The following is a 12230-nucleotide window of genomic DNA, read 5'->3' as shown; positions in this document are numbered from 1 at the left end:
TCTAATCTGTAAGTAGTGCTCTAGGCTATAATTCAAAAACTTACCTTTAGGACATTCCAGGGCAGAAAGTGTAGTGGTTATACACTTAACATGCTTGAGTAATTAAAAAGATCTCCTTCTAGGATACTACTTTTTGAACTTATTTTGTCTGCAAAAACTAATTACTTTTTGTGATAACAAATATTAAAAATTTAGAATCTACCTTAGCTTTAGCAGTGTTAGTTGCTTCTGGGATATAAAAGAAATACAACATAGGATCTGTATATTTTTAGAATAGACAGTTTAGGTGACAACTTACTTGTGAAACACAAGCATTATACTGTTGTCAGATATTATAATAGGCGTTATATGAATAATTACTAGGATGACCCATATATTCACCATGCATTCTCATGATGATAAAATTGATATGATATAACCAAGAAAACGTCTTTAAGCAGTTGAAATTTCTAGTGAAATTTGAAGGACAAGTTAAAATGGTAAAGATGAAAGTGCATTATAGGAAGAAAATCAAGAACTGAGGCATAGAGGTAGAAGTTAACAGGGCTGTTTGTTCCTAGTGCTGGGCGAAGTCCTTAGGATGGAATAATATGAAGCATAAGCAGATTTTCTGCCTTGGGTGAGGGAGATGTAGACAGTGTCTTCTGGTTAGAGCAGGTTTGGCAAACTATGTATGGCCCAGGGTTCAAATCCAGCTCACCCTGTTTTAGTACTGCCTGAGAGCTAAGAAAGATTTTTACATTTCTGTAATGGTTGAGAAAGAAATCAAATGAAAAATATTTTATGACACATGAAAATCAAATTTCAGAGTACATAAGTAAAAGTTTTGTTGGAAAACAGCCATGTCCCATTAATTTAATATACTGCCATAGCATATTTCATGGTACTTGGCAGAATTTAGTGGTTACAACAGAGTCCTTATAGCCTGGAAACCTAAAATACTACCTGGCCCTTTATTGGAAAAGTTTGCCAGTCCCTGAGTTAGATGCACAGTGAATCATTCATTCCAGAGATAATAAGAAATGAAGCTAAACAGGTAAGGTAGGGAAATATTTGTTAGTCTTTTAAAATCCATATCCTTGCATATCCAAGATTAAACTTCACATAATGTTTTCTGAAACTATAGATTTCTCCCTCATTGCTCTCTCCACACAGATAGTGCTTTGAGAATCAATGATGTAGAATTTTGAAGGCCATCTCAAAGATTTTCTGCTTTTCCTTAGAGGAAGCGTGAAAGCTTTTGGACGAGTTGGAAAGTTGGAGGAAGAGTTAGAAAATGATGTGATTGGTTGAAATTCTATTATGAGGTTTGGTTTTATATTAGATATAATTTATTCATTGAAGTTTAACATGACTAGCGTTTAAAATACGACCTTAGAAATGAGCAGTACACTAAAGTGGCAGTTGGAGTTTATGTTTTCCCACTAAATTCTCTTTCCTATTTGTATGTAGAATGAGTTTGTCATCTCTACCTTGCAAAGTTATTGATATAAGATTAAAAGGAGGCAACAGTTAAATAAAATGTAGGAATATAAAAAATGCTGTATTAGCATACTTATCCTTTTTTCTTTTTCATTTTTTTTTAACTGTTTGCTTCTACTTTCTCTAATTTAATTTACTGTTTTTCCTTGTAACTTCTTCAGATGGAAACTTAGCTATGTTTTAAGGCTTTCTTTTATTTATGCTAGTTAAACCAAGTTTGTAAGGTTCAAATCTTTATCCTTACTGGTTTTGGTCTTCCAAACTGAGAAAGATATGTTTAGATGTACTAATGTTTGCAGATTTGTTTGCTTTCCTTGTAGTTCTGTCGATTTTTGTTTTATGTAACTTAATTTTATGTTATTAGGTGAAAACAAGTTTAGAATTATTATATCTGTATATTTTGAATTTTATATAATTATAAAATATTTCCTTTTATTGCTAATCATGTATTTTCCATTAACGTCTACTTTCATATTTTATTATCAGATAGCTTCTTAATATTTAGTTTTTGCAAAGAGTTTTTTTCCAAACTTTCACTTCTAAAGTCATTTTCTACCCATATATTTAAGGTGTGTCTCTTGTAAGCAGTGTGTCTTGAGTTTTCTTTGTTTCTTCAGTCTGACAGTTTCTGTCTTTTAATAGGACCATTTACTTTACTTGGATTTAATGTAATTACTGATATTTTTGGATTTTTATCTCCTGGGTATTTTTCTAATTTTTATTTGTCCTGCCTGGTTTGTGTTCCTTGGTCTTTTTGCCACCTTTTGGATTATTATTTCATTTTTTTCTGATATACAGAAAAAAATGTAGTTATATGCATACCCTCTATTATTTTAGTAGTCATTCTAGACAGCACTGCTTTGACTTATCAAAAGCTAGCATAAATTTCTAGTTTTATATCTTTCCAACAAAGAGATCTTAGAACATGTTAACACCAATTACACTCCTTACTTCCATGTTATTGCTGTCAAGTGTTTTATTTCTATGTATGTATTTCAAGCCTTACAAGATACTATTATTTTTTAAATCAGTATTTATTTTTTCTACTTTCTGTTGATGTTTTTGCCTATACCTCCAGACTTCCACGTGGTTAATCTTCCTTCTGCCTAAAGGACACCATCTAGTATTTAGAGCTGCTGGTAATAAATATCTTAATTTTTTTCCTTTTCATTTCCTTCTCTCCTGAAAGGGTTCTTTGACATTTATTCTTAATGTGGGTATAGAATTCTAAGTTGGCAGTTAAGTGTTCTCTCATGCTTTTAAATAACATTCCATGTCTCCTAGCTTCTGTTGTTCCTGGTGAAAACTTTGCTGTCAGTTTGGTTGTTGCTGTTTTATAGGTAATTTCCATTCATTCTCTTGTTTTAAGATTTTTCTCTTTGTCCTTAGTTTTCAGTAGTTTTGCTGTGTTTTACGTCAATGTGTTTTTCTTTTTATTATCCTTCTTGGAGTTTGTAAAACCTACTGGATTTCCAGTTTAAATTTTAATCGGCTTCTGAAAATTCTTGGACTTTATCTTCTTAAATATTGCTTTGGGTCCCATTTTCTTCCTCTAGAATTCTGGTTTTGAGTATGTTCACAACAATCTTCTGACATTGTTCTTTCTTTATCTTATAGTCTCCATCTTTTCTGTTCTTTTACCACTCCCTGCTTCTTTCTGTATATTTTCATCTAACTTATTTTCTAGTTACTAATTCTCTATTCAGCTGTGTGTAAATCCACTTTTAAACCCACCCACAGAGTGTTTCAGTTCTAGAATGTTTACTTGAATTTTTAGTTTCTAGTTTTCTGTTCAATTCTCAATTTTAAAAAATCTCCTTGAATATGCTAAGCATAGTTACTGTTTTAAAATCTGCATTGATAAGCTACATTATCTGGGTCTCCTTTTGGGCTTTTCTGTCAGCTGTTTATTTTCTTTGTTTTTTGTGTTATAGTTCCTTATTTCCTTTTCATTATTTTTGATTGGATACCAAGCATTACATATGAAAAATATAAATAATTTGAACCCTAGTATGATAATACCTTCCTCTAAATAGTATTTATATTTGCTTCTGGCTTTTAATTATGTATACTAGCAATCCTGGATTATTTTAATTCAATAATGAGATGATTCTAAATTAGATTTCAGTTTTTGTGAAAGCTAGTCTATTTGCAGTTAACTCAGTTAACTTTAACTCCCTAGGATTAAAAGTTGGAGCTCTAACCCAAAGTATGGGGAATTTTCTAAGTTCCTTTCTTAGTAGGCTGTAGGCTTTGCTTTCCCATTCTATCCCTGCAAGGCTGTCAGAAGTTCTGCTCAGGTTTTCAGCTATCTCTTCCACAATTGGTGGAGGCCACTGTGGGAAAGCTGCCTCAAATTTTGAATTTGACTTTAGTTTTCTTTCTTCTCCTTCATATTGTCCCATTGTTATCTCTTAAATCCTGTCGAGCAGATTTTTAAAAATAAATTTTTCAGCTTTTTTAGTTGTTAGTGGGAGGGTGATCACATTACAGGTATCTTTGCCATTACTGGATGTGAAAGTCTTCCTTATCCTTTGTTTTTTCAAAGCTACTTCTTTTCTCCTGGTATGCGTGTGTATTCAAAATAAATATATTCTGTATTTTTTCAATAAATACAGAAATATAGTTCATTAAATTGGCTTTTGCTACATTTTATTCTTGATTTTGTGCCACTCTGAATAGAGAAGAGTGCCATCTAAGCCATTTCTTTATATTCAAATTTCTCTTATATTGCCTATTTCTTAGTAAAACATGGGGAATAGTAGGGGTTCTCAATACAAGAGAGTGTTTAAAATATACTTGGTATAGTAGTCACGTTTAATTGAAATTATTTTAAATAAATGAACATCAATAGTCAGAAGTTCTGGGCTCTTTCAGTGATTGGTTGGCTTACACATTGTTAAAACATTTTATCAAACACTATTTCATTGTAGACCATTGAATCTTGGGTCAGAATAATTATATAGTCCTTGTAGATATCATAGAAGACTAAACAGGATAATCTTGTGGAAAAACTCAATTTTTAATATGATAACTTGTTTTTTTCTAACTTTAGTTACAAAGTCGATTTACTTGAAGTATTCAAGTTTAAAATACTTTCTGGTACACATGTTGTGTTGGGCATCCCCAAGGCCACCCCCATATTTGGAGGTAACTCACCATACAACTGTACTTCTAAGTAACATTTATTGCTGTAATATAATAAGGACATGCAGCTAAATCATGAGGGGTAAAGGCACAGGTGAGGTGTAGATAAATCTTTGCATAGGTGTTATTATGCTCTATTCCTCTCATGAGGGATCACATAGAGCACACACTTCTTCTGTAATGTAAATACATGTGTGTCATGTTCCTACCAAGGGAAGCCTATGGCAGACTCAGTGCTGAAGATTTTTATTGGGGGCTGGTCACATAGGTACCCTTTGCCTAGCTCATATCCAAAATTTTAGACTCCCAGAAGGAAACCAGGCCTTCAATATAAACTACCTTGTTGGTACAAACAGTTTAGGTACAGTAAGCTACCCTTATCATTTAGGGAAAGTTATATCAGTATAAAGAACTGTTTACCAGCCAAGTTCCCAGCTACCAGCCATAGGTCCAACCTTGCAAGAAGGTCTTTCTAAGTACTCAGTCTCAGCCTGCTGTGCTACCTCTTTTCTACAGACATGCCTAAAACGACTGAGTGTTGAAATTCTATGTAAATGTTGTATGTAAATACCAGAGGTGGGCATGATAATTTCTATTTTGACAATTAGTAAAATGTTTATCATTAAACTTAGCTAAAATACCTGGTGTTTCTGATGTCTTAATATGTTTCATACGACCTTTTACTAATGTGCCAGTGCCTGTTGTCAGCTTTAATCTGTGTGTGGGAAAAAAAGGACAGTGTTAGAACATTTAGTACAGCTGTAAAGAATTATAATTTATAATAAAAAATTTACATACAAAGTTAAATTATAATAGGAAATAATCCATTATGAAAGGACACTTCAGATATCTCCTTTTAAGGTTCATATTGAACCACCCACATATTTTTCAAATTCCATGGATTTGTTTTTCTTATGAGAGCTTTTTGGGGACAATCGTTTGTTACCAAGAATATTGGCTAAGACAGTTGAAATTCACTTGGCAATCAAAAATAAATATTGAAAAAATAGTTTCTGACTACTATTAGAATGAAACTGAAGAATCTTAGGTATATTAAGGGCCAGTCTGGCCAGGCATGCTGGCTCACACCTGCAATCCCAGCACTTTGGGAGACCGAGGCAAGAGCATTGCTTGAGCCCAAAGAGTTCAAAACCAGCCTGGGCAACATAGCAAGACCTGGTCTCTAAAGACAAAAAAAAGACCAATTCTTTGTTTATAAATGTGGAAACTGACCTGGAAGTTCAGTGACTTGAATAGCTGGTTATTTGTATTCTATCCATTTTTAAGTCATAGAATATGTACTTGAAAACATTAATGGAAAATACCAAGAGACCATGGATTAGTTTGAGTTTCTTCTGGTGACTTTGGATGTCTTTTTATACCTAATATGGTCATGTCATTTATTCAACAAGTTTAATATCAGATACTAGTTTTAGGTGCTGGGGGAATTTTTTTCTGATTTGTAAACCAAGTGTGTCCTACTTATGGGCTTAGAGCTGCCTGCTTTTCTTTAGGTTCTAAAGTACATATACATATTACGTTATATTCTGGTCCCTCAATGTATGCTATTTATTTATTTATTTTCTTTCTCTTTCTTTAAGGTAATACTGCATTGCATGATTGTGCAGAATCTGGAAGTTTGGACATCATGAAGATGCTTCTTATGTATTGTGCCAAGATGGAAAAGGATGGTTATGGAATGACTCCCCTTCTCTCAGCAAGTGTGACTGGTCACACAAATATTGTGGATTTTCTGACACACCATGCACAGACCAGCAAGACAGAACGTATTAACGCTCTAGAGCTTCTGGGAGCTACATTTGTAGACAAAAAAAGAGATCTCCTTGGGGCTTTGAAATACTGGAAAAAGGCAATGAACATGAGATACAGTGATAGGACTAATATTATTAGTAAACCAGTGCCACAAACACTCATAATGGCTTATGATTATGCCAAGGAGGTGAACAGTGCAGAAGAGCTAGAAGGTCTTATTGCTGATCCTGATGAGATGAGAATGCAGGCACTATTAATCAGAGAACGTATTCTTGGTCCTTCTCATCCTGATACCTCTTACTATATTAGATATAGAGGCGCTGTCTATGCAGACTCTGGAAATTTCAAACGATGCATCAACCTATGGAAGTATGCTTTGGATATGCAGCAGAGCAATTTGGATCCTTTAAGCCCAATGACCGCCAGCAGCTTATTATCTTTTGCAGAACTATTTTCCTTTATGCTACAGGATAGGGCTAAAGGCCTGCTGGGTACTACTGTTACATTTGATGATCTTATGGGCATACTTTGCAAAAGCGTCCTTGAAATAGAGCGAGCTATCAAACAAACTCAGTGTCCCGCTGACCCATTACAGTTAAATAAGGCTCTTTCTATTATTTTGCACTTAATTTGCTTGTTAGAGAAAGTTCCTTGTACCCTAGAACAGGACCATTTCAAAAAGCAGACTATATACAGGTTTCTTAAGCTGCATCCAAGGGGAAAGAATAACTTCAGCCCTCTTCATCTGGCTGTGGACAAGAATACTACATGTGTAGGGCGGTACCCTGTTTGTAAATTTCCATCTCTACAAGTTACTGCGATACTGATAGAATGTGGTGCTGATGTGAACGTCAGAGACTCGGATGACAACAGTCCCCTACATATTGCTGCTCTTAACAACCATCCAGACATCATGAATCTCCTTATTAAATCAGGTGCACATTTTGATGCCACAAACTTGCACAAACAAACTGCTAGTGACTTGCTGGATGAGAAAGAAATAGCTAAAAATTTGATCCAGCCTATAAATCATACCACATTGCAGTGTCTTGCTGCTCGTGTCATAGTGAATCATAGAATATATTATAAAGGGCATATCCCAGAAAAGCTAGAGACCTTTGTTTCACTTCATAGATGATAATTTGACTGTATTTTAGCACTGTCAAAGCACGAATTGGTAACAGTTGTTTCATAAATGAGCACTGTTGTGATAACACCAGCATTCATTTAGCTTGATTGATATCGTGCTCTCATTGGCTAAACCATTATAAGCATCAAATTTACAGGATTGGTTTCCCAGTATTTAATATAAATATACCATATAATATATTGTTTGTGAATTACTGAGAAATGTAACATCATATTCAAATTTCTAAAATTGTCTGCCAAAGGCTTATTCATTCTGGTTTTGTTTGCTGTTGGATGTTTGGGGCAGAGTTAACCATTTTTCCATGATGTCTTTATACTTTACTGGTTTGTGAATTTTATACAATTGAAAGTCTTTTTTTCCTGCTTCTTCCTTCTCTTCTCAAGTTTCCTTCCTGTTTCTACTTTATTTTTTGTCCTAACCATTTCTACTACAGTTTTTTTCTTATGGAGCCATGCTAGGTTGTACAAACTTTAAGGACTTGTTACCATTTGCAGTTACCATAAGTGCTTTATCTTCTCTATGCACAGGCTTAAACTTGACTGTTGTATGTTAGCATATTTTCTATGCAGCAGTTGGTCAACTTCAACTCAAAACACTGTTTTCTTATGTTTGTTACAAAGTTAGTTTTTTTTGAAAGTACTCTGTAGCATGACAATTTTTAGAGCTGCAGTTTAGCTATTTTAGCTCAAGCTTTTTTATTTGTTTTTTTTCTTCATTTTCTTCACATCCGAGGTTTCTTTCTCTAATCCACTGAAATTATTGTGTGCTAAATTTGGGAAACAGATCTATTCTAACTCATTAACCCAGTTGAAATTTAGGTCTGTCATCTTAATATATCATGTAGTAAAATGAAGAATCTTTTTAAAGTGACCCACCTTTCATGCTGCTCCAGCATTGTCCTGCTTGTGCTGATGGTGTGACTAGGTGTAGAGAATTTGCTTAAATTTAACTTCAAAGTTTATCACACAGCTTAATGAGTCACATTCAAATATTCAGTAATTGAACTGCAAATCACTTTTAGTTACAAAAAGAGCTAAAGCATGTCAGTGGCATGATGCTTGCCAAGCCAGATCTAGGCATCTAGGATAATTAAGGTATTTTAGTATGCAATTTACTGCCACAATATCAAAGGTCAGTAACAGTGTTCTTTCTTTCTTCAAGCTTACGTATACCTTTAAAGATAACTTGCATGAATTATTTTGATTCCTTTGGTCTCAATTATTTGTCACCCTAGTTAAACATGAAAGGTTGCAGTGCTTCCTGTTCCCTTACTGGAAGTTAGCTTTTCTTTTCTCTTCCTTTTTTCCTTTCTCTCTCTCTCACTGTCTTTTCTCTCTTTCTTTCTGTTTCTCTCACAGATTTGCTAATGCCACAGAAAGGGCTCTTTTAACTTAAGATAAGTGAAAAGTACTAAAAAAGATTCAGGTAATTATCATTCAGCACTTTATTGTATTTCAGAATAAAATTTATGATGGCATATTTGCCCTGCAAATGTCTTAATGAAGTTGTTCTGAATAAAAAGCTCCTTACTGATTTGAGAAAAACTCAGTTTACCTGTGAGTTTAATGAGCTGGATTACTCACTTGGATTTTTGTGTTGACATTTTGTTCTGAGGGTTAGTGTCACTATTTAAGTCATCAATGCAAACAGTCACATTAGGTTTGTCATTATCTTTAGTCAGTAAAAACCTTGTCATGAAGAATAGTAAATAAACAAGAGAACATTATTTGACTTTTTGGTTAAATAATTGAGGTTTAATTCTTAAAAGATATTCTTACACATTTTACTAGGTTGCAAATTTGATTTCACCATTAAGAAACAGTAAATTGGGATATGAATGAATGCTCTCCAACCTTTTGATGAAGAGGTTTTACTATCTCTTACTAGTAAATTTGATGAAATATTTGAATTGTCACATATATTAAGAATACTTTGTGATTTAGACCAATATTCTAGGAATATCAAATATCAGTATTTTCAAATCATCTGCCTCTAACTTTGTGGTATAATTATATATGTATATGCTATTATTTTTATAAAGGAAAACTTTGCCATTACAGTAAATTATATCAAGAGATCTCAATAATTTGGGGTAAAAGATGACAATTGGATTTTTAAGTGATTTAGTATTTCCTCTTCCTCTTTGGTGGCTGGGTAGGAGGGCTTACATGCTCTTAGAGTAAGGCACACATGTCTTATTGTTTTACAGCTGAACTTGAATTGTACAACTCCGGTGTAAAATAAGGATTTCTTTAGCATTTTTGTACCACTAAAAATAGATAACTTAGAACTCAGTCTTGATAACTGAAATGACTTATTTCACTTAGAATATATTTCCCCTTCTCTACCATCTCCACAGATGCCATTGGGAGGTTTTGAAAAATCAGTTTAATAGCTCAAAATTGTCCCTGATTTTATTTTATTTTAAAGGAAATTGTTTCATAAATGTGAACTTAGACACTAATAAAGCCTTTGTCAGAAAGTATTCTCAAAATTATGAATGGATTATGATAAAATACTTAAATTTCTGTTATTTTTTGAACCACAGATGGGTAAATTTTAATAATGAACCTGTTACACTCATGTGAGTCAAACTAAACTGTACACTGTAGCATGGTGGTATTGACTGGAGTTAATATGTAAGTTCTTATTACATTTCTATGAAAATAACTGTTTGGGGCCTGCTGAATTTTAGATGTTCCACTGTTTTGATCATTTCTGTAAAAGAAATGGTAATTTTACTCAGATGCCAGTCTACTTTATAAAGACAAATGGACTATGGGCTTAAAAATAGTCATTTTTCTTATTCATAAATCTGATAGGCATAAACCCAAATCAAAGATAATTTGGCGCCCTTTATGAATTTGAATTTAAGTGATAGCTCACTTGTGAAGTGACTACCTTAATGTGTATAGAGACCCCAGGCTACCATGATTTGGGAAAATTGTTTAGGTTATATGGGAAAAGTAGCTCTTTAAAAATCATATTGCCCAACAGAAACCTTAGGCTGAATTTACAAATATGATAATTTTTATAATTATTCTTAGAATTGTGCAGACTGGATGAGATGATAACGTATTCTTGTACACTGTAACAACAGCATTATTGCCTAGAACTTTAATCATTTTAGAGTTAGATACTAAGGAAACAAACTAATTGGTCATCATTATTTTCTTTTTCTTTTTTTTTTTTTTTTTNAAAGAAAGAAAGAAAAGAAAAAAAAAAAAAGAAACCAGGCCACATTGCAGGAGATGGAGGTGAGCAGTGGGCGAGCAAGTATTACTACCTGAGCTGTGCCTCTGGCCAGATCAACAGTGTTAGTTTCTAATAGGAGTGTTAACCTTGTTGTGAACTGTGCATGCGAAGGATCTAGGTTGCATGCTTGTTATGATAATCTAAATAATGCTTGATGATATGAGGTGGAACAGTTTCATCCCAAAACCATCTCCCCCAACTGTCCATGGAAAAATTGTCTTACATAAAACTGTTCTCTGTTGCCAAAAAGATTGGGGACTGCTGTTCTAATACACTATATAATTTGGGGAAATTCACTCTGAGCTGCATAAAATGGAAAGAAAAATCTGTTATATATTTTCTATTCAAATTGAAAGACACATTAGAGGAGGATATATAGAGCATGGTATATTAATGCAACAATAGAGACATTTCAGATAGTAGAAGAGATTATTTTCAATACATGTTGCAGGAAAAAATGTGTTAAGCAGTACAGAAAATAAAGTTAAATCCTTACTTCACATATTAAGTTTAAACAACTCTTGAATGAAAAAATTCAATATAAAACAAAAACCACAAAAGGATAATTTTAAAATGTGAGCATGTATAAGGAGATAGAAACAGTATCCAGAGCTAGCGAAGTAGTTTCTGAACAAAGAACAATTGGAAAGAAGTGTTACTAGGAAACATATTCTGGGTTTAAAAAATTAATATCACATTTTTCATATGCCCCAAAGACCCATAAACAAATTAAATGGCAAACACAAGCTAGGAAAGAAATGTTTGAAATACATATTCTAGACAATAATTAATATTGTTACTACATAAAATCCCTAAAAAACAAGGAAAGAATACTCTTTAGATTTGATAGAAATCTGAACAGCAACAACAACAACAAAAAGCATGAAAAATAAAAAGTCAATCAACACGTGAGAAGTGTCAAAATTTTTTAGTAACTTAAATGTATGAAGTATTCCTTTTTCCTTTTTTTCTATGAAATTGACAAAGACATGTCATATTTTGTTCTGAGAGTGGAGTAGAAGACCATTTTCAAGATCAGTTGACAGTGTCAGTACCTTTAACCCTGCGATCTCATTGTTACAGGTACATCCTAAGGACAGGCTCTACAAAAGTCAAAGATGGTTCATGATGACGGTGAACAAAGTATTTCTTGTTACAAGGAATAATCATTAAGGTGTTTGTAAATTATGGTTATGTTATATAATAGAATTATACAAAATGGCTGTGTGCAGTGGTTCAAGCCTGTAATCCCAGCACTTTGGGAGGCCGAGGTGGGTGGATCACGAGGTTAAGAGATTGAGGCCATCCTGGTCAACATGGTGAAACCCCGTCTCTACTAAAAATACAAAAATTAGCTGGGCATGGTGGCGCGTGCCTGTAATCCCAGCTACTCAGGAGGCTGAGGCAGGAGAATTGCCTGAAC

General features: G+C 33.6%; 1 protein-coding gene across 3 annotated transcripts in view; it reads left to right on the top strand.

Moving 5' to 3' along the window:
* Nucleotides 1-9096, top strand: part of FEM1C (fem-1 homolog C) — a 21659-nt gene extending 12563 nt beyond the window's left edge. For all 3 annotated transcript variants that reach the window (XM_017502020.1, XM_017502021.2, XM_037729049.1), the window contains exon 3: nt 6231-9096. In XM_017502020.1, the coding sequence (XP_017357509.1) occupies nt 6231-7540 (1310 nt within the window). In that variant the 3' untranslated portion in view covers nt 7541-9096. The remainder of the gene's footprint in view (nt 1-6230) is intronic.
* Nucleotides 9097-12230: the final 3134 nt, after the last annotated feature.

Source organism: Cebus imitator, unplaced genomic scaffold (assembly GCF_001604975.1).
Source record: "Cebus imitator isolate Cc_AM_T3 unplaced genomic scaffold, Cebus_imitator-1.0 Scaffold288, whole genome shotgun sequence".
Lineage (NCBI taxonomy): Eukaryota > Metazoa > Chordata > Mammalia > Primates > Cebidae > Cebus > Cebus imitator.
This window is presented reverse-complemented; position numbering and strand designations above follow the sequence as displayed.